A 23,799-nucleotide genomic window follows, 5' to 3' on the forward strand; every position below is an offset into this window, starting at 1 on the left:
AATAATAATAATATATAATATATTAATAAAGGAAAACATTGCATTTTACATGTAATTAAATTACATAAAGTCCACATTTTTGGCTTAATTATTTTTTTGAGTGTAGGTGAGAGGTGATCAAGCGGATGTGGTAGTTTCGCGGGGTTTCTCTTGTGTTGTGACCCGTGAAGTGGAATGTTGTATGCTGTCTTGCCGATATTGGTTATTAAAGAAGATTAAGGATTAAGTGTGGAGTAATCTTGTAGCCCGCTCATCACCCATCAGCCCGAGAGACTGGAGAACGCTACCCCGACAAGAATTAAGGCTTACAAGCACAACAAATGTTTTGAAGTGGTGCTTATGCATGGCTCTTTGTGGAGCAACTCAGTTTTTACAGATGTGTCAATTAAATCACCTTTTCGTTAAGTTGTGTTAGTCGAATAAGAACTTCTTTTTGTGCTTAAACCTCAATTCCAAGATGACACCAAGATGTGCACAATGCAGGACATAGGCTTCTTACCTTCTTTCAGGAGCTGCCTGAAAACGGTCAAAGAGACTCCTAGGTCAGCTTATTTGCATCTGTGATCCCAACTGGCCACAGTTGGTGAGGACTGCAGGGGGAGATAGGGATTTCTCAACTTCATTAAATTTCAAGCTGCAGGTGGAAGGGATAAAGTCAGAAGAGGAAAACTGCAGCAACACTTAATTGTTAAACATGTTTTGACTTGTGGCCTTCATTGGAGTCATCGGCCACAAGCTGAGACTCATTGATTTAGCAATAAAGTTGTTTTATATAAGTGTTGCTGGAGTTTTAAGAACAACGCGTTGTATACCAGTGATGTGATGTAGACTGAGGAAAAATTTACTCAACCGTTTGTGTTTTATCTCCCTCTAGTGGACATTTCCTCACATGCACTTACACTAATATAAAATAAAAACATATATAAAACTAAAATATGCGCGCACACAAAAAGAATAGTGCCCCACCCCCAAAAGACCCATTGTTATCATGTCTTAATTACAACTTAAGATATAGCACATTGATTAGTGCAAACTGTTTTCACCTTGTTTTACAACACTGATGGCAACTTTCATGCAATAACAAAGGTAATACTGAATAAATACAATAGAAACAGTGTGGTCCACATTTATTAAATCATTGGTTTTCCAAAATGCACAAATTAGAAGAGGAACAACAGTCTAGAATTTTACATAAACCTTCATAAAACATAAACTAAGGAGCTGTGCGGTTACATAAAGTAGGTGTGAGCTTTAAAATTCTAAATGTATAAAAAGATATACTTAAATTAAAAAAATTGAAAGTTTATAAAAATTAAATTGCTTAACAGTGAATATGAAAATTGTGAAAAAGTCTTTAAAATGTAACTGACATCAATAACCTCTGCACTTTTGTTCAAGGAATTTGATTTTAGGCACAACAACTACCAGTTTATATTGACATATATTATTTTGATATTCACATCTTACACGGCACGTCCTTAAAAGACTCCAATCAGTCACTTTCTGGTTCCCTGACAAATCTTACCAGTATGACCACAGCGGAGGTGCTTTCAGTCACTTCTCAACTAAGTCTCGTTAAATCTTACAAGCAGAGAATATTACAAACACAGATACACTCTAATCTTTCCTTACTATCATCCAAAATACCTTCACGTATAAAAATACAAAGACCATAGTACCGTAGCCTTCGGAGAATAATGTTGACCTTTTTCTTCCTTCCCACTGATGTCAATATTTTAATAATGGGGCTAATCAAACAGAACTGGTTTGAGAACAAAACACTGCAATCACAACATGTTAATTGCAGGTAAAATAAATTTGTGATTAAAATGCGTATAGAAAACTTGTGTGCTGTTGAGCTGGTACTTGTAGGCAGGACCGATGTTAACAGCTGCAAGACAAGTCTCTATTGGCCCCTGCTTTATTAAAAGGGACATATCAGGAAACACCAGTGTAGTACCTCCCCAAGAGATCCGGTAAAACTTTGGAAATTGAAAACAGAACTTTTAGTTTTAAAAGCAAAACTTCTGGATTTTTGATCTGCACTAATACATTCTGAATCACACATTTATTTTGCCTGCAATAAAACTTTTTTTCTGATGCAGTGTGAATAGTTTTCTTCTGAAAACTTTTCTGTTTGATTACATAATAAAGACACAAAATTACCCCCATATTATATAATCACCACGATATACAGTGTCACAGAGCTGATCGGAGAAATTCATCTTTGGGTTCGTTTTGGGAAATGTGGTCGACACATTAAATGATTTTTGTCCTCTAGTTATTAAAAATGTGTAATAAGTTAAAAATTGTTTGGGAAATAAAAAATCATTGTAGGTCCTGAATTAAGTCAAAATTTTAAAAAAAAATCAATATCAAAAATACTCTACAGTAAATAAATCTTGTGTATAAATATTGGTTTTCTGTTGAAGTGGTGTTTTCTGTATTAGATTTTCGTAGCACCAATGAGCTACTTGATGCAAGGACACTTATCCATGAGAGGGGTGGCTTTTGTTATTCCAAATGACTGTGATGGTCACACACATAATAATGATGCTACTGTTTAAGAGCTATTGTACACATTACAATAAAACACATCGCTCTATGAACTAATAAGAGATTCATATGGAATAAAACAAGTGTATACTAATAAACTGTATAATGAATTTTAGTGAATAGATTTGACTTGTAAGTGCCACTAAAAACAGTGCTGACAACTGGATCGCTGCAAGTCTGGACAGCCGCTAGATGTTCATTTTTTCAGATGACAGCACACACAAGAATCCATGTTTTTAAACCCCCACTGTGATTGAAAAAGACCACAGTGTACAAAAAGCAATGGATTACAATGGTGCTAGCTTTCATGTAATTATCTGCACATTATAATGTACTTAAATTATGGAGGGTGAAAACAAACGCACACACAAACTCATTGTTTCTTGTAATTACACAGATGGAAAAAGAAAATCACACTGTAATATGAGTAGTTACTGTGGAGTGGATATAGCAGGCTTTTATTTTGTTTCACCAGCAGGAGGAGAGGAACCCAAGAGAGGAGACTTCGGTGAAACCTAGACAAGTTGTCAAAAAAAAGTATCATAGTTTAAAACAGTTATGTTATTTGTGAGTGTTTTTATGAATGCAGCATGTCCTGTACCAAGATCTTATAATGCTGGTGATTGGCTGTCCAATGTAAGTCATGGAGTTATGCATGAAAAACTTTACGTTACATCGAGATATAACTCACATGTGGGGGTGTTTTTGTATTTCGAGAGGTTTAACTACAGTCTGCGTTGCCTAGGTGTAAATGAGCTGAACAATAAAGCTTAATATTTGTACCAAAACTAAATAATACTCCCCTATGACAACAGTGAGAGTGTGTTTGCAGTTGTATCAAGTACTCACAGGGGAAGGAGGCTTTGCAAAGTTGAGGTGAGCATAAAGAAGCACAGCAATGTCGTTCTGGCTGGCCTCCAGGGCAATGGACAGAGCAGTGCTGCCATCCTGTAAAAACCACAGCATGATAGTGAGAAGTTGGAGTTGGGGCAGAATTTGTCCCAAAAAATACATAAAGGGAGAAAGAGTAAGAATAGGTAATGCTTTATATTAAGGTCCTTGTAATAACCATTAATTAACAAGTAATAAGGCCCTTGTAAGTCCTTACAAGTGTTAATAATGGCATTACAAACACCCATGACCCACCCATTATGTCTTTGCCATGCCTTTATTAATCTTATTTTGTTTGCTTATTGATATTAAAATATACTTCATTGCTCATCTATTATAAGTTAACTATAAGTTAACTATGCTTTTTGCAACTACCGGATCTAAAGCGAGAACAATGCCTTATTACTTGTTAATTAATGGTTATTAAGGACCTTATTATAAAGCGTTACCTAAGAATATATGCTTACATTGTCAGTGAGAGTGGCATCACAGCCTGGCACAGACAGTAGCTGACGCACAATGTCCACGTGACCGTGTTCGCAGGCACACATGAGCGCTGTGGAGCCGTCGTCATCACGGATGTTGACCTGTGCCCCGCACGACAGCAGCGCCCGCACCATGTCCCCTCGACCATGGCTGACCGCTAGCATCAGCGCCGTCTGACCGGCCTACAAACACGCATTTAAAATGTAAGAACCCACTCAGAACTAAACTGCTGTCATTGAGACTGCGTGCACATGGTGACCAAAGGTCTGCATTGTAATCAGACACATTGGGGTCATTCCACACAAACTCACCTGGACATCTCAGTTCATGTCATGGATTTTCCAACAAAGTTCATGCAAAAAAACTCTACTTCTAATACTTTTATATTTATTTTAGTATAAAGTTTTGCCCTCAGAGTCAAATGTAATATTTTTGGGGATTTTTTGTATATGTATTCTGAGCCTTACCATTTGATCATTTTTCACTGGACTGGGTTGAAATTTGTAGTGAACATCTAAGAAACCCTGAAGATAATTTGCAACATGTATTTATGTAAATAGTTGTTGTTGAATGTTTTGCAGCAATCAAATTAATTAAAAATCTTTAATAAAAAAAAATAAAATAAACTCCACTACTTTTTACTTTCATGCAACCAATTTTGATTCTGTGCCGCATTCTGTTGGTTCTATTACATCTAGAAGTTATTTGGTCCTGCATACAAATTAATGAGTTCAACAGATCTTGATAAATATATCTTTAGAGCCCAAAAACCCACACAGATATTTTGACTGTGCATTTTTCCAAGGATTTTTTAAATTTCCTTGAAACTTTTTTACAGTGTGTGTTAATAGTCTTATTTCATGTACAAAATTCAAAGATACTTTATTGCCCCTTGCCCACATGGGTTTTGTTGTGTGTAGGAGCAGTAACACCTAATGAGCAGTAGAGGGCGCACCTGGCTGGCCTTGGCGTTGACGTCCCCTGTGCGCAGCAGCTGCAGGACGGTTTGAAGGTCACTGTCTGAGTGGAAGGCAGCCAGAGCTGTCAACATGATGGCCGTGTAGCCCGCCTTGTTCTGCTTGTCAGCATTACACAGACCTGTCAGGTAAAAAGGGAAATCAGTGTGACAGATGACACAACAGCAGCATAAACAATGACGGGGGCTTATGACATGTTGGAGACTGGACTGTTTAAAAGATGTGTGACACTCAAACCTAACACTGAAAAACATGTAAACTGACTCTGACTCAAAAAGTAGTTTAACTTTATCTCTAAACTTAAATCACCCAGACAAAAGGTCAAAATGTAATCTTGTCTCTCTCTTCACCATTTCTCATACACATACACACACCAGTGTCCAGAAGCAGTTTCACCACAGGGAAGTTGGAGTGTGAGACGGTGTAGTGAAGCGCTGTATTCCCGTTGCCATCTGCCATGTTGATCACAAACTCCAGCAGCTGAGGGGAGACTGAGGCGAAGGTGTTCATATAGGCCTTGACAACAGCCGTGTCGGCTGCTTTGTGACAGGACACGCGCAGCCACTCCTGCAGCACGGTGGTGTAGGCTGCCCTCTGAGATCAGACACAATGAGGACGATTAGAGACGCATAGTAACTTGACAGACTGTTGGAGAAATGCAAGAGAACAGCTCACAGGCATGCAGACTGAGCATAATAAGCATATCAAAATCAAAAAAATGAGAAAAGGGGTTTGTAGGAAGCCAAACCTCCAGAGAGACACACAAAGTATGCTGTTGCTCTTACAGTACTTTCGAAAAAGCTGAAAAAAAGGTTCTAGAGCGAGGGCAACAAACCCTTTTCTCACTCACAATAGTAAGAAGCAAGGCCCTTTAATAAGAGTCAGGAGAGAGTTCATGGTGTTTAAAAAATGGTTAAATTTGCACTCAAGATAAATCTGTTTTTAAGGAACTTGATTGTGCTTCTGCTTGTTGTTGTTGTCAGTGTGATTTGTTTTTCAAAAAGGCCCTCCTGGATATCCTGGAAAAGAGTATCGCTACTCAGTGGATTATCCTGTTTTAAATAAATTAAATGAACACCTACTGCTCCTTGTTGGCTGAAGGCATTGGGTTCCCCCAGGGCTTTCTGCAGGGCTTCAAGAGCTGACATCAGGCTGTCACTCAGATCCAGTCTGAGACGGACAGGGAGACCAAATCAGTCATTGATGCCAATGCACAGGCTTGACAGTACCATTATATCTGTCTGTTAGTCAATCGTGTGTATATTTACCTGACTTGCTTGGCAGATGCTGAGGCAGACGCCATGGCGGTGTCATTTGTGATGCTTTCAGCTGCTGGCTTTGGCTCTGATTGGCTGGAGAGGACGGTTGTTTCTGACTGGACGGTGTATTGCTGGTCAGTGGTTGTAGTGAGACATGGCGATGAGGAACAGGTAACTGAGGAAGTTATGGAGCTTTGTTCAGGAGTGGATTCAGTGCTTGATGATGTGGAGGTGATCTCCTGTGTGACTAGAAGTTTTTCTGATGACTGGTTGACAGTCTCTTTAGAGGCAGCATCGTTTGTTGGACAAGGAGGAGTTATGGTGGCAGTGTCTGTCGCTGGTGACTGGGAGGCTTTGTCTGGCAGACTTGTGTCTACAGTCTCAGACGGGCTGGCACTCTGCTGTGAGTCTGGAATGACGGCTGGTAGTTTGACAGCAGTTTGTTGAGGTACGCTGTTGCTTTCTGGAGGCTGGGAAGCCTTGCTGTGGGTTATTTGCTGGTGCTGGATTGCTGACTCGGGTAGTTTTTCTCTGGCTTCGTGATATTCGCTGGAGTCACTTGCCTCATCTGAGCTCTCGCTGCTGCTATCCTCTGAGGATGTGGACTCATAGCTGCAAGATAAGAACAAGTTTCACTGTCAAACAGCTCCACGTCTTGCAACCCACACCTGTTTTATCACTGTGTATCAGCTGGAAATAACTGACAGTATAAACTTGGTTGGAATAGACTGTGTGTGAACATTACCTACTCTCTGTTTACATCTTTGTATATGTTTTTTTTATTACTTCTCTTTACGCATATGAATTTACTTCATTCCTGTTAATTACTGTCCACTAGTTTACCACAAATAGATATTATTTGTCTCACCCCATTTTTTTTTAACTTGGGTTTCTCTTTAGTCATATTTAATGAGTATTGCTAGAGGAAGCCTGAGATGATTTTCCGAGCCAACATGTGAAAAGAACAAGAAAGAACTTGAAGCTTTTAAATCTGTGATGAGACAGTGACATGAAAATGCCTGATTGGAGGTCTACAGGAAGACTTACCCTCCATTAACTCCAATGAACTGTAGGTTCTTCTTTGTCGAAGGAGATCCTGGTTCACCTTCTGCTTTCCGCTTCATAATGGACCTCAGAGAAGACTGGGGAGATGAGGCTGGAAAAGATTAAGTACAACACAATGTGGTCAGAACAAGTTAGAGCAATGTCATGTTTTTGTTTTTTTTAACAGAGTTGAGTCCAGTTACCTGTCTTAGGACCTTCTTGTGACTGGACAGCCTCTGTGGATGTTTGCAGGTGTGTCTCTTCTTCTTTTGAGTGCAACAAACCAATCTGATTTTCAGACTTGCTTACAGCAATGGCAGGACTGGCTACAGGTACTGAAGTGGACAACTCGCACTTTAGGACATCTCGCACCTGCTTGGAGCTGACTGCAATCGGCAACTCAACTGGAGCATCTGTGAGACGGAAAGAGAACTTTTCAGCCTGAACTAATCAAATAACTCATGGAGGAATACAATAAAAAAAGTTAAGAATTTATTCCAAGACATTGTTAACACAAGCTCATATATTCTGAGTTATTTGTTTATTGGTTATACTTGTGCAGTCTAATAAATTCCATAGCAATGGTTTATAATCTTGTATTTTAGAGTCAGAGACCTTCAGTTTGCCCTTTGTGCTGGCCCTCCTCTACTCCACCAGCTGGTTTAAGGGAGGGTAAGCTGCAGGTTTCTGCTCGGAGCAGCTTGCCAACCTCCACCACAGTAGGCTGCTCCAGTGTGTACACCTGGATTCCCACAGTTCTCTGTTCTCTCTGCTGGGGAAGCTGTGTGAAGCTGACCAGAGTGTGCAGGTTGCAGCCTTGTGGTTCCTGCCAGCCCACGTTGGTAGCCATGACTGGATGCTCTGCCTGAGGGGCCTTCTGGGCTGCCACAACCTGCTGCTGCGCATCCTGCAGCTCCTGCACCGTCCTCTTTAGCTGGCCCTCAAGCTGACCCACTTGATTCTTAAGAGCCTCCGTCTCTGGCAGCAGCCCCAGATCCTCTTCCCGAACACCAACTCCCACCTGACGACTGCCCCTCAAGTCCTCTGGTCCCACTGCGATGGTGCGCACCTCCCGCTTTGCCTCTGGTCGTGCTCCAGCCACAATCACTGTGTCCTCAATCTCACACCCTGAGTCTTGAAGCTTGGAGCCCTCGGGTGTGGTGGGAGACATTGGCCCGGCTGGCTTGTTGCTGCTCTTAGCTGCAGTGTTCACCTCTTCTTCAGGGATGTCGATGTAGAGCTCTCCTCGGGAACGACCTCGGCTGAAGCCCAGACTGTGACCCAGAAACTTCTGGCTCTTCAGCTGAACGCTGAGCTGCCTTTTCTCCTCCTGCAGCACAGAGATTTTGACCTGCAGCACAGGGATGGTCTTCACCTGCTCTTCAAGCTCCCTTATTTTCCTGAGGGCCGCAGCCATCTGCTCCCTGACGTGCTGCAGGTGTGCTGGTGTTGGGGTCACTGGGGTGGACAGGCCAGAACTCATTGGGGTGAAGGATCCGCCTCCACCGTGGGCTCGGTTGAAGCTGTGTGCACTGCTGAGAGAGGTGTTAGAGCCTGCTACGCTGCTGTGCATGCTACCCAGGTTGGAGAATCTCCTCCCCTCTTTCTCCTCCTCCAGCTTCCTGCGAGCATCCAGCAGTGTCTTCTCCACCCGGGCAGTGCTGAAGCTGGGCCTCTGCGACGTGTGGAAGCCTGGGGCACAGTAGGAGAAGGAGGAGTGGCGGCTGTCCATGCTGGTGTTGGAGCACAAAGACTCTGTGGAGGTCCACCAGGAGCCGGTGTAGCCATAGCCACGGGGCAGGGAGCCATAGCGTGGCCGGCGTTGGATAGGTACCTTCTTGATAGTGTTCCCCTTCTCTATGTCGTTAACATATTTGAGGAAGTCTAGGTCCAGACGGTAGCCATAGGGGGTCTCCACTGAGTAGGGTGCCTCCTGTTCTTTGCCGTGCAGGGAAGGGGGAGCAGGCGGGTTGAGTTTCCCTGTGGGGGAAGGAAATCAACATTAAACAAACGGAAATCTGTGTCTAATCTTGGGCTCAGACTTTAGAAAATAACATTAACTTTGGATTACTGTGTATTTATGCAGGTACTCTGAAACAATCTGCCAATTAGGTACAAAGCGAAATGACACACTTTACTTTAACCTGACCTGACAAGTGTGTTTCTATGAAATGACTTGAAAGGAAGAAAAATAAAACGAAGCTGCACCTGGGAAGCCGGGGTCCATATGCAGCACCTGAGCCATAATGAGCCAGTGGCTGCTCTTCAGTCACCCACCAACTCTCACCTGTGAAGACACAGACAGTATTAGTACAGCAAATATCTTTAAAGGAATACTTCACGCTTAAAATTACCATTCGTATATAAATAATTTACCCAGTATTATCTTCAATTCTTGAAGAAAACTTTGCTTTTCTAACATGCCTCCAGGGTAAACAGAGAATCTGAAATAGTAAGTCCTTGATGAACTGAAGTACATAGAGCCTGCATTTAACAGCATCAAAACTACATCAAAACTAGGAGTGGGAACCTTCCCTGGGAGGCCCCACGATTAGATCAGTCTTGAGTCACGGTAGCTTAATACTATTTATTATGATATACTGTGATTGATTACATTTTTTTCAACTACATATTATGTCCCTGAAGGAAAACTTTGCCAACATTTGTTTTATCTAATAAGGTAAAGTTTGTTCATCTCACTTGAATCATTTTTATTGCAGAAAAATATGATTATCAAGCAGACAGAATGACCAATACTTTCATAAATGTTGCATAACCTGACAAATAGAACTGTTTACACAAAATGAAATAAAACTTCTCAGCTCAGCACCAATTAGTGGACTGAAAAAGCAATTGATATTAATATCCTTGTACCAAAACATTTCATTTGTATTTACATTATGAATAATTTTATAATTTATTAAAACAAAATTGACATGCAAAATATCGAAATACTATGCAGATTTTTTCCCAACCCATAATCAAAAATAAATTAACAAACTCTGACATAACTCCTGCAGTATTCAATTTTGCTCAACTGAGTTTTGCAGTTGTTAAAATCTGCTCCCAATAACTTGAATTATCATTATTTACTACATTTGCGATTTTTCTTTCATGGTGGAGGCATATGAGGAAAACAAAATTTTCTTCAAGAATTTGTCATTTTCAGGGTGAAGCATTCCTATAATAAGAACCAAAGCTGCTTTTCTTGCAGAAATAAAAAGACAGGGTTAAAACAACAATACATGATTGAGCATCGCCAACAGAAACCTGACAGGATCAGTGTTCACATGGACATAATAGAAATAGGACTTTCTCACAGCAGATATTTAGACGTGTCATAGTAGGAAAAGCACAGGTGTTACTAATAACACCAACAATGGTTTTGTTTTATTCAGGTTTTCCAGTCAGGCAGCGTGCATGGAACTAGGACCCTGAAATCAAAGCAGCTAAATGGAGTCCAACCATAATTTGTTTTATTATTTACACTTGTGCTTTTCCCACTGTGACAAGTCAAAGTGACCTCTATGAAAAATACATATGGACGTTTGCATTCCGGCAACAAATATTTCCTCTTTTTGACCACATTGTTTCTTTAGTGTGACGGTCAGAAATAGTTTCACAGCGTCACCCTGCTGACTCCCCGTCTAATTTTAATCGGTTCATTTTTGGGAGCATAGTGGGTCACAGTCGATTGTTTGTTTCTGTTCTTAGCGTTCAGAAGAGAGGAGTTACAGAGGAAAGTTTCCTGGCAGCTAATTCCAGGACAGAGGTTTGGGCCTGCCAGTTACAACCTTATTAGGAATCATCTGTGCACGCTAACTTCGCCTCTCAATTTAGGGTTTACAGACACTCTCTCGTCTTTCTCTCCCTCACTTTCTCCACATCTTCCCCCTTTCCAGTATCTTCTCTTATTTGTCTATTTTTTCTGGTGCTTTCTCTCCCTCTCAACATCAGCTGATGATCAGGAGGTTTCACTCTCTCATTCCCTCCACATTCACTTGCTTCAGTCAGAAAGCATAGTGAACTACTGAGAACTTCAATACATTTTACACACCAGAGGTAATGCATTGTGACTCTTTTTAAACAAAAGATCATGCTTTTTCCTCCCACAGAGAACAACACAGGACCAGCAACGGCATAGAACACTCAACGCTGATGCCTCTGAGTTTGTGTCTGCTTGGAAAAGATTAACTTTCTAGGTCATCACTTTGTGGGAACTGAGGATGTAATGTTTAAGCCATCCACAGCATTACCCAGTCAAACATCATTACTTTAGACTTTATGGGGCTAAGATCAGAAGTTTGGACTGGAAACCTCCACTTTGTTTTTTAGGGCATACTCAGTTTGCTTCACTTTAACACGTTCTTTTTTGTGTTTGTTTCTTCAGCAAAAAACTGAGTCTCCCTTCACTAAGTTGAGCTCTCTCTCACGCGTGCACGCTATCTTGTGACCCTAGTCTGTGCTAGCTCATTTGTGAAAAGTAGGGCACTGGAAACACTGACTAAACGGACTTGGTATTTTTGAAGTCCTGTAGTCAGTTTAATGTCCTGGTGCTATCCCCCTTATCTGTGCCCCTTCATCACCCTCTCATACCAAGATTGGAACACACTTTGAGACATGGAAATACTGTCTGCACGCACATACAAATTAATTTTAACTGTCAGAAGTAAAAGTAGTTCTCACTCAGGGTTCCCACAGCTCAAGGCGTGTTAAATTTGAGACTTTTTCATCTTTTTTTAATGTCACTCAGAATGGAATTCAGTCAAAATTGAAGAAGAAAAAAACCCCAAAACAAAACAAAACATGAAGTGAAATCATGACTATAAACAGTTTTGCCCAAAAGCTTAAGGCCTTATTTTTAGATTAATGAATTTAATGCCTTTTAAGACTTTTAAAGGGTCCACATGAACCCTGTCCTCACTCTACTATGACTGGAAAAGATTACACTCTTAACTTTATTGGGTACTGATGCCAAGCAGACTATTTTCCCCAGACATCTTTCACATCATTTTGAACACTTTCTTACATGATATTTGAAGATTAAAAAAGGAGATAGGGAGCTCTGCATAGAAAAAAAAAACATTGCCACAAGTTAAAGGCATACTATGCAGGAATTGCCACTTACTGGTTGTAAATACTATGTTTAAGCTTGGCCCCTCCTCTTCTGCACTAAAAAAATAGTGCTTTTTTGGGTCGTGTCTGCTATTTTTGTAGCCTTGTGCCCAAAAGTTGACCCCCAAAATGCCCCAAGCACAGAAAACAAAATAGAAAAAACAGGTATAGCACAGGGTCTCACCACACACTTCTAGCGGGTCATGAGTGGTGATTGATCGAGACAATTTTTGTATAAGTCTATACATTGTTTTAAGAATAAATCCTGCATAGTATATCTTTAAGTCATAAACAGTAAAGGCATCTGAGGCGGGGCAGTGTGAGTCAGTGTCTGTTTATCTCCAGGATGGAATGGAAGCGTTAGATTGATTATGTGCTGTATGTCGCACGGTGCGGTCTGCCTACATGTGTGAGAAAGTGAGAAGAGGACAGAGGGAAGGGGAGTGGTTGGGAGTGAGCAGGCTTGTCTACAGTATGTGTGTGTGAGAAAATGAGTGTGAGAGAGAGTATGTGTACAGGAGGGTGGAGGACAGCGCTGACAGGGGACAGTTGATGAGATATAATTAGAATGTGCAGTTTAGCAACCAAACATCCCAGCCCAGCAGACGAGACGGCTGACACTGTCCGATTCTCCTTCAAATGCAGTTTTCTAACCATTCAAATCATATCTACACCTTAATCTCTGCTTCAAAATGCCTCTTTTCTTATTATTATTCTCCGGGTGCCATTCGTCCCACATAACCCCCTCAAAACGCCCACCCCACCAGGCCTCCACATCTGCTTCTCCAACAGTGGCTCATTGGGTGTTTCAGATGTGTAAGCATGTGTGTACCCTCGAGTGTGTGTGAGTGTGTGTGTGTGTCTGGGGTGGAGTGGTTGACCTTCCTCCCTCTCTCTCGGCTCACAAACAGAGTTCCTTTGAGATGACATCTGAACAGAAAGCAGTGTGCGCCCTTCCACAGCGTCACACCGCCATTCTTCAGGCGACTTTCCCTGGCCAGCGTTATCCAGGACAAATGCCTTGCCCCCATTACACCCCCCTACCTCCCCATACAGCTGCATACCATACTACCGGAAGTTAAGATCGCCTGGTCTACTCCCTCTATTAAGATTAAGACAACCCTCAGGGGCTAAGATGCAGGTCATCCAGCACAAATTACCCATCTGTGGTATGTCCTGGAAGATGTCACGGGAGTAACTGCATTATACTGTAGCATTTTTGACCTCTCACAGCAACTAATGCTAAACCTTTGCTTCAGATTTCTTCATTTAGAACCAAACTCTTACATCTGGAGGATTAAATGCTGGATTTGATTTACAGCATGTGTGTAGATTATTGTGCCTTTGGTGTATCAGAGGATTGGGACCACCCTGAAAAGTAATCTAAGATGCCAGGCTTCATTTTGAGGTCAGCTCTCTCAAATTTATCATACTCATTGCTTCCATTCATTGAGTCACCTTATTATTATTGCCATTACAAAGGATTAGACCTCAGTATTGCTAAGTCAGAAATACCACTCTTCCCACCACCCAGAGAAGATCTTTATGGATTTTTCCACTGCCTTACTGACTCTCACAGCCTTTTTCTGATTACTATTCTCCTCAAACTTGGGAATGGTTTGTGAATTAGGAAAAGAGGGATTTATTTTCCGCTTCATACCAGCTGCTTGCGCTGCAAGGACAGGATCTCTCCTCCCAGGCTCCTTGCTCTCCCTTCCTTTTCTTGCACTCGCAACAGTCAGCACCTGTGGGAAAAAAGAATAAAAGAAACGTGAACTTTGGCAGTCCTGGCTTTTGATTGTAGCAGTTTTTAGCACAGACCACATGAAAATAAAAGGAGGTATTGAGACAAGTAGTCATCAGAGGACAGTAACGCTCCATTAGAAGGTGTGTAGCTCTGTTGACACAGGCATAAAAACAGACAGGTTACAAAAGAAGGGCCTCCGCAAGACTATAAACACAGGTTGCACAGCCAGAAAAAACATTCCAAAACATTCCAGTGGTTTTGACTGACACGCCGGATGTGAACAATAAACCCCCATGAAATGCCAATCACTCTCTGACCTCTTTGAAAAGCAGCCTGGGTGAAGCCTGATCCACGCATAGCTGCTTCCCTACGCTGCCAGCTTTCTAGAAACAATTTCCCCCACCCCATTCCTCCCTCCAATTCAAGGCTCTCTAATCAATTCAAGCCTGGGAGCCTCCCTGTATGGGATTGGGCAATGTTTTCTGTTTTCTTGCCTCTGCGAGTAACACTCGCAGATATGCGGACACACACACACACACACACACACACACACACACACACACACACACACACACACACACACACACAACCTCCAGTTTTTGCAGGAACAGCAATCATCTGCACAGATCACCTTAAAGCCAGACTGATTTCATGAGCTTTATAATGCGTTCCTTTCATGGACAACACAGACTTGAAGCTTGCGCTGGAACTTCTGTGTGCGTGTCCACCAGATAAGCTGCATGACTGTGTCTGCTGATTCTCATACATTCTGCTCCGGCTGCGCAGAGTCAAGCTGCTGTGGTCGACATTTTGTCGGGGGGTCTCGCAGCCTTAAAAAACACTGATGGGTGACCTTTGCATAATATCATAACACGACTTGTTGTTGCTCAGGCCATTGTTTCATATTGTTGTCATGCCAATACCAGAGAGGGTGGAGGGGAAAGGGGAGAAACAGACCTTTTAGACTGGAACGACAGCCAAATCACAAAGAGCCATTCATTCAGCCCCTAGTTCCACAGCTGGTTCTAATAGAAAGCAAGGAGGGGCATCTCAGAGAGAGAGAGAGAGAGAGAGAGAGAGGGAGAGAGAGAGAAACGGTGTGTGTGTGAGTGTGTGGTAAGGAAATTTGCCTCAAAACAAACAAACAGTCGATGAAGTGCTGTTATGGACCCACACACTGACAGAACCGGGAAATGCTGATTGAGTGATTGATATCTAGATCTAAAAGCTCCAGAGGCTCCTAAATGACCGTCTATCTGTGCTGCTAATTGTGTATGATATCACAATATTGTTAATGCATCCCTACTCGTTTGTAGAAACGTTTATATCAATGCCAAAAGTGCTCTCAAAGGATCATGGGATTAAAGACAATATGGCGGGCAAATACTTATTTAAGACAAATACCAAACGTTTCAGGAGACAACTTGAACTCCCACCGACTCCCACACAGCTCAGATGAAAACACACAGTTCTCCCAACACTGTCCCATGCCTGAAGACTCCCACAGATTCACAAACACAGCTGTAGCTTTTAAGTTGATTTATTCAGGTAAGGGCAACGATGATTTGAAAGCCAAGTGATTTAGCAGTTTTTAATTTGTCTGGCTTTGTGATGGTAAATCTGACAGTGTTTATTCTCCCTCTAATAAGTAGCAACAGTTTGATAGTGGATGATAAAATGCACATTTTTTAAATATCAGTTTGGTGTAGAAAGGCACTGCATGTGACACTCTCCTTATATCATGTGACACTCTCCTTATATCAAGCTTTTTGATGCAGAAAAAACATAGGCAATATGGCAATAGTCTGAAGTCTGATGAAGAAAGGGTTACAGGAAAAGGGAGCTCCATCTTTCTATTCCCGAAGGATCCAGAAACAACCCAGTCACTTCCTCCCAGCCCAGAAGAAACAGTAACAAGGGGAGAGCGTAAACCAGAGAGAAAAAGGGGTAAGAAAGAGCGAAAGCAATACAGTATGTGAGGGAGGGTGGGAGAGAAAGAGTGTGAGGAAAGAAAGGCAAAACTGTAGGAGGAGGGGGATAAGAAAAAAAGAAATGCTGCTGAGAGTTTTTAGATGGAAACTTCTCGAATGAGAAGACCATGACTGTTCTCAGATTTGGACTCTACCAGTATGATTCACTGCAAATCCTGCTGTTGACACCAGAATGTAGTCTGCTGCTGTTAACGCAGGAAAAACATCAGAAAGATAACACAGGCTGCTTTAACAATGACTATATACAGTTTCAAAGAACCTCTCCTCATAATCTTAAACGGCTCCTCCTAGAAGATTACCATCATTTGTGCATTCCACCCCTAAAAATAGGTCGACAATAGAGAATCCCTATGAGAAGCTGCACTTTGTCTAACTAAATAAAGCTGAATGTTGTTCAGAGGTTTTCGTCTCAGAGTAACAGACCGCAAAGGCCTTAATATAGACATCGAGAAGAGTCTGAAATGTTACATAAAGATCACAACAGGAGACACGGTTGTTGATCTATCTACTAAGACTTCTTTGTCCTCCTCCTCACTCTGCAGCACAGATGGCTTCATTCAGCCAAATGGTCCTGCATGAATAATACATCAGAAAAAATTACAACAAATCTCTCCCCTGAACAGATAAAGAATGTAAAGTGTAGAAGCAACAACAGCCATTTGTCACCAAGCATGATGTGGCTGAACAGGGTACGTCACTGCTTTACAGACCGGCCTTCGCCATGTGTAACGAAGCCAGATGATCTCATATCAACATGGCAACACAGTGTGTTCTTGTGCTGCTGCTGGTGGACATGTGGTTTTTGACTAATTCAGGCTTAAAACTCAGGACAGTGAAATCATAACCCAGAGGGACGTCCCTTCCAGGATTATCAGCCCTTCAACAAAAAGCCCTGTCTTTTACATTAAGGAGTGGTGGTATGGACGAGCAGACGGCGCTGGACTGAGCAGTCTGGCCAAGAGGAGGGGCTGGCTGGCTCCCATTACTCCTGGAACAGGAGCAGAGTAAACACCCGCCAGTATGCTATTGGTCATTGTGCTGACCTCCAACAGGAAACTGAGCAAGGGTGGGGCTGAGCAGCAAGGAGCGGCACCGGAAAAAAAGACCAAAAAAAGGGGGCATTTGGGAGAAAATTCCTGTGCAGTTGTGGAGGTGGGGATTAAGAATGATGCCGAGCAGAGAGGCCAGAGCGCTGCACTGTTTTCAGGAGACTGTGGGGTCTGGAGGGGAGGAAGACGAAGTCCAGATGGCAGTAAGCCGGGTGGTGGGGAGCTGGTCAGAGCAGTGTTGGGGTTAAAAGCTCAAGTCAGCTTGTGTTTTGGTACCAAGCTTACAGCACACTGGAGCAGAGGAAGTAACCTGACTGCAGCCTCAGTGTAGTTAAGTGGTTCCCTCTCGGGGATCCAATCAATTATTTCCTGATGCAGTGACAACTGCTTATCAAAAGAAACGAACATAAAGACACCAAAACAGGGCAGGAAAACATCCACAACGTGTGTGTGTGTGTGTGTGTGTGTGCTTTACTGGAAAGAAAAGTCCATCTTGCTTTTCTGAGTCATTAATGTATTAAAAAGAGATCAAGTGAGATTATTTGGGCAGATAATCACTGTCCATAGTACTTCAAAAGCCAGATTAGACCATATGTTCACTGAAAACATTACTGTACTGACCACCTGAATCATTAAAGTTAAGTAGGAGCATTAACCCTTATTGTCTTAGCATCAGACTGATGCTACTTCTGCAATAGGCTGATTGTTTATCCCTACTTTATAAACTCATCAACCACTAATACAACTAAGACCTTTTAGTTCAGTCATCAAAATAAATGCTGTTGTGATGGTGCATACAGGTATAGGCTGCTTTGGAGGTTGGAGGTTTCTGCTCCAATTGTTTTCTGATTTGAATGGGGTGCATGCAGAGACAATAACAATTTGTCTGCATATTTACTTTGCTGTTATTGGCCTATTGGCTTATCACAGAAGTTGCAGTATCTATCAGTAATGGCACAGTTGTTGTCCAATATGCGCCCATATGAAAACTTTTTAACAATGCTTGGGTGATTTCAAATGTTTTATTTATTCTTTATTTGAAATGGTCAGTGATACTGATACTGCGCATACAGTCGTAAATTTCATAAAGTTTATTTATTTTGTTTTTATTGATTCAGTTTTTCATTTCTGGAATTGGTTGACATACATTGTATGTATGTTTAAAATTCTTCAGTAATGTTGATCATACGCCAACGAAAGTAGATTTCTGAGTACCTATGTAAAGTCATATATTTGCAACATTGTTGCACAATGTATATAAGGAGTTCCGAAAATTCAATTTATCAGCCGCACTATCAGAAATCAGAGATTTGTTATGTCATTTTATAAAATCCTGTATCAGTCAGGCTCTACCTTAAATCGCTAACTTTCCCCATTTCAGTGAAGCAAATGATCATTACTGCTTTGTGCTGTTTGAACAGAGTAGTTCATTCAATATGCAGTAAAACTGTTTGTAATTGCTTATCGGTGGTAAACCCTAGACACTGACAGACAATCTCATGCAGGTTCAGGGTGTAATTTCATTAGACTGACTAAACCATTTAAATGCCCGGCGTGTGGCCCAGTGTGCAAATGGGGTTTATAACCCTGCATTCCTCAACAGCACCCCTGGGCCCAAAAGCTGTAATGAGACAATCACATTCCTGCTCTGTAAAAAAAAAAAAAAATGTTGAAGGAAACTCCAGCTGCACACTAACCTGACCACAGATTCCTTAACTGCAGTCTGGGGGACTCCCAGGGGTCTCCGATGGGATTCCAGGGGGGGTCCCCAGACAAACAAGGAAGAGTGAGTTTTCACTATTATTACACTTACATGATCTCAAAACAATTAGGAAATATTCAGTTGCCTGTTTATTAGGTACACCTGGCTAAAAGTAATTCAAGATCCCTGCAGTTAACTAAATATTAGGTTAAGTATTGGAGCCGCAGACCACCAACTGGACAATTTAACGACATGAATGACAGCACAGAGCCCGTCCGAATGCCATGCAGCTGCTCCAATCTTTGGCTATTCGCTGGTAGGTGATTTAATACAGCCAGCAGCTCATTGCACAACAGCAGCATGGACAGTGGTGTATTGTATGTATGATGCAGTGTAACGGGCTGATGACTACACCCCCACATCCTGCCAACTTCTGCATGTCCCTCTTCATAACAACATCAGATGTGTTTACTGATGAACCAGGACAGTTTGCCACACATATCATGAGACATCCTGTCACATTGCGTTCATTAACAAACAAACAATTTTCCATATTAAGATAAGCAGAGCCAGACCGATATATTGATTGGCTGACAAAAGACTATTACAGACATGTCTGTATCTTATCAGTATCTCTTGGTATCTTTTTTCCCCTCTAAAAATGGCTGAAATGGTCAGTAGTTCTCAAAACTCCCGACGAATTTGTATTACTGCTTCCATGTTTGATTACTGTGCTTTCAAAAACTCATGTACTGTCCAGCACACAAACTGTATAGAGGAGTTAGCGGTTTTATTATCCTAAAGTTACTGTGCTTCTGCCATCTTTAATGTCATTTGATGTGGTTTTCATATGTTTACATGAGGTATTTCCTGTTTTATGATTATAATGTTTATTCAAAGAAGTGTATAGTGCCACACATTTTATTAATGGCTTTATATTAGTATTGTTTATTTGCACATTCACATGTATATAAAAGACAAAAGAATTACAGGCAGAGGTTAAATATGGTGCAGGACAGATTAGAAGCCAAAAGTGGCTTTTGAAGACACCTCCCCTAATCAACATTGATAGACATACAGTGCCACAATAATATTGATAACCGTGATAATTTTGTTCATTATAATCATAATATAACATTTTCATACCATTTTGTCTAGTGTATTTAAGATAAATCAATAAAGGTTTATCACTTTAAAGCATGGGTCTCAAACTCGCAGCCTGCGGGCCAATTGTGGCCCTCGTGACGATATTTTGTGGCCCCCACCTTGATATGAAAGTTTAATGTGAGTTTTATATGAATGGCACTTTATGTGTTGTGTGTGGAAGGTCCCTTTAATTACTTTTTTTGTCATTTTGTGTCTTTTTGGGTCATTTTGTGTCTTTTTAAAAAATAATTTTATGTCTTTTTTGTAATTATGTGTCTTTCTTAAGTGATTTAGTGTATTTTCAGTCATTTTGTGTCTTTTTTGGTCATTTTGTGTCTTTTTTAAGTAATTTAGTTTTTTTCTGTCATTTTGTGTCTTTTTTTTTGTAATTTTGTGTCTCTTTTGGTCATTTTGATACTGCCTCTAGCGGCCCTCAGGTAATTTGAGTTTGAGACCCCTGCTCTAGAGTGCCTCTACTACGTTATCTTAAAAACCACAAATGTGTTCGGGAGTTTTAAGTCGGTTCACCCTCCTCCTGCCCGGCTGACACACAGCTCCATCAGCCCTCATCCATCTTCTGAGGATATAAACTCCCCTCAGTGACCAGTGACCGGCTACAGGCGGTGAGACGAGCAAATTTGAGGGCAAGAAGCGGCAACGAAAAGCTGACGGAACATCTGGAAGTAATGAAAACTTGCAGAATGCACGGACCCACCCTCTCCCTTGAGTCTTCACTGAGCTTTCCTTTTCTTTTTTCTTCTTCTTTAAATGACATTAGAAAATGGTTAGATTGTCGCAACAGATCATGTGTGAGGCGTGGGGGGAAAGTTTCATCATGAAGGGCAAACAGAAAACAAACACCCAAATGTGCTGCTCGTTCAGAAATGACGTGGGGGGGAAATATTTGGCAATGCAAAATACAGTATACTGTAAGCTCGCTGCAACACTGTGACTCCTGCTTTCATCAATGTGGACAAAAGTTGAGGTCGCGTGGCTTAATCCCCTCTCTATGACATAGGCTAGGCTACTATACATTTTGCATTCTCCATACAGTAGGCTATCCCTTTTAAATGCACCGCTTTTTCCAGACATTATATAGCCTATCATAATAATCAAACCAAATTAAAAATAGGCGGACTGCAAATTTGCATTTCAGTTTGATAGATTAACTTTAATCTGTTGCAGAAATATTATTATAATGATGATATTACAGAGATTTTTCGTTAACGGCGCTCCTCGCCGCCGTGCAGCTTGAGTTAGCCCCCAATGATGCTCTGAACAAAAAGGCACGCACCGGAGGAGGAGCGACCATGAGACTCAGTTTAACATTCCTCTAAAGGGTAACAAATACTCACGTCAAATTATGAAACCTAATTACCCTGGGCAGCAGGTAGTAATATGAGTATAAGTGAAGCGGTGGTAGTTTTTGAGGATAAAGGACCCGTTACTTCGGAGAGAGAGGACCGGGGGAATGGGCAGGACCGACGCTTCACAAAAGAAGTCACACTCACAAGAAGGCGCCTTGTCTGGAGCGCTTTGAAATAACAGTTTGACAAAGAGACGCCAAGACAGTTTTCAAACAGAGGAATGGTAACTTATGAGCTGTTCTTACCTTCCCTCTCTGGAAATCCTTTCAGCCGCCTCGGCCCAGGAGCGCTCACTGACAGAGACAAAAACACCGCAGCCAAGATGCTCCGCGCCCCCTCCCTCTCTCCCTCTCCTCTTAAAGGGCCAGCGGCCACGAGGCTGAGCAGGCAGCTCACACTGTACCTCCATCACGTCACAGGCGGTTCCAGTCATGCGAAAGAGCTTTATTTACCTCCAAGGATACATGCTTCTTCATGGACCTGCAAGAAAGTGGCCTTCAAGGAAATACAAACACCTCCAGCAACATTTTAATGTCTTTGAAGGCCGTCCTAAGACCTCCATGGCCCTTCATAGACATGCGGAACCTTCTGCTCCAAGCAGCGATAACGGGTTTTAAATGGTTGTTAGACAGTCTCAATTTAAAACTAATGCATCTATGTGGCCTACAGAACCAAACAAGAATAATTGCTATTTCTATATAGTTATTCTTAATACCTGTCACCTGTCACAATAGTTGTTTTCCTAAAATGGCAAAGTCCAGCCCCACCCATCCTCACCAAACCAATTAAAACCAACTAATTAAACAAAACTAGACACATTAAGGCGGGTCACGTCAGATCCAATTGCATGGATGTATTATAAGAACAAGATACTGGACCCAATGATGACACCTAATCAATCAAGTTTTCTAGCTTCTGCCATATGCAGCCCATTGACTTTACATTCTGATGACATCACAGATTATTGAATTGATTTTACAAATATTAAACCTCCATGGTTTAAAAACAGTAAAAAAGAAAGTTATAGCCTAATTGACTTTAGCCAATAAAAAGGAATCAAGAGGAGATTTTTTTTCTTTTAACATTTTTAGATTTGGTGTTCTGTGGAAAAAAAGAAAATAACTGACTGAAGAACATACAAAAAAGCTAAAAGGGACAGTGATAGAGCAACTTGAAAACATGAGTCAACCTTAGTTGTTGGAAGGAGAGAACTGTGAGATTAAAAATTGAATCGTGAATTTGCACTCTTCCTCCTAGATAGGCTGGAAATATGTCTATTTTATTTATGAAATACATTTGCCAAATGTGGTTTTATATCAATGTATTATTTTATATTAGTGGCTAAAATGAAGTTTACTTTACTTCACCATGGTGTTATAGCAGTTATTGATTCTACAGCCAAAAATAGATACATTATCATTGCTTTTAATTCTGCAAACAGCTGTTCAAAAGAGAAGAACAGTATATCTTCCTTTCACTCACATCCAAAACAAATGCACCCACCAGCCAACCAACCAGAGATCTTTTCATCATAAGGTGGTTGTGCTCACGGGATCACTCCTGCTTTTGTCCACAGGGGTCGCCAAAAAAGAGTTCCTTCTATTTGCTTTAAGGTAAAAGTAGCAATACCTTAAGCTTAGATTACTCTTCACTAAAATACCTGGTTTCATCTTACTCAAGCACATAAGTGGCATACAAATATTCTCATTATGCAGAATAATCAAGGCTGTAGCTGGATTATAATTGGGCATGCATTACTGTGTATGCAGCATTGTATGTTGTAGCTGGTTAAAGTAAAGCCAGTCTTATAAACGGACCATGTGGTTGGCATGTGGAATGAACAATATTAACTTCTTAACTGTAATGATGTAGACGTACAATGAAGCATAAAACATAAAACTCTACACCTATGTAACAACCACCTCAAAATGAAATACAGTATTTGAATTACCCTTTAGGCTCTTGGTATATCGCAGGCTTACCAAGCGAAGTCCAAGGTCCTCAAAGGTGCTCCATGCACATCAAGGACCTCAGTGGAAGGAAGAACCTGCCAGATTCCCTTCATAATTAAGGATGTCTGCAAGCTCAGCAGGGAAGTAACTGAAAATACAACGAACTTCCTAGGATGTTCGGGAACTTTCAAGAACATTCAAGATTCCTTGAGTACTACAAAAGAACTCCAAGGACATTTAAGGACCTGCACAGTGAGGGGGGTAGAACAAAACAGAGCAGAGTACAGACAGACAGAAACAAATAGAATTTAAAAAATAATAAAAAAAATCAACAAGTGAATGTTTGTGATATGTGCAGGAAACAAAAAGTAAAAACTGAGCTCCCCAAAAATATTTCACTAAGACCCGTTAAGAGCTACAGAACAAATACTTTGATATTACAGTTTGACAGGAAGAAGCTTCCTGTCTTCATTTGATTGACTGAGCCATCACAAGTCTTTGTAAAGTACCTGTATAA

At 41.3% G+C, this 23,799-nt stretch overlaps 1 protein-coding gene across 1 annotated transcript; it reads right to left on the minus strand.

Annotated features, from left to right (window-relative positions):
• Positions 1 to 1,112: 1,112 nt before the first annotated feature.
• On the minus strand, positions 1,113 to 22,301 carry kank2 (KN motif and ankyrin repeat domains 2). The gene is made up of 13 exons (XM_059348421.1): positions 21,576 to 22,301; positions 13,989 to 14,073; positions 9,422 to 9,500; positions 7,829 to 9,193; positions 7,417 to 7,626; positions 7,217 to 7,325; positions 6,179 to 6,781; positions 5,993 to 6,080; positions 5,285 to 5,504; positions 4,889 to 5,031; positions 3,915 to 4,115; positions 3,406 to 3,504; positions 1,113 to 3,071 (listed from the first exon to the last, which is right to left on the minus strand). The coding sequence occupies exons 3-13, from the start codon at positions 9,456 to 9,458 to the stop codon at positions 3,015 to 3,017; spliced, it is 3,132 nt and encodes a 1,043-aa protein (XP_059204404.1). The 5' UTR covers positions 9,459 to 9,500; positions 13,989 to 14,073; positions 21,576 to 22,301; the 3' UTR covers positions 1,113 to 3,014.
• Between the last annotated feature and the right edge of the window lie 1,498 nt (positions 22,302 to 23,799).

Source organism: Centropristis striata, chromosome 13 (genome assembly GCF_030273125.1).
Source record: "Centropristis striata isolate RG_2023a ecotype Rhode Island chromosome 13, C.striata_1.0, whole genome shotgun sequence".
In the NCBI taxonomy this organism is placed as follows: Eukaryota; Metazoa; Chordata; class Actinopteri; order Perciformes; family Serranidae; genus Centropristis; species Centropristis striata.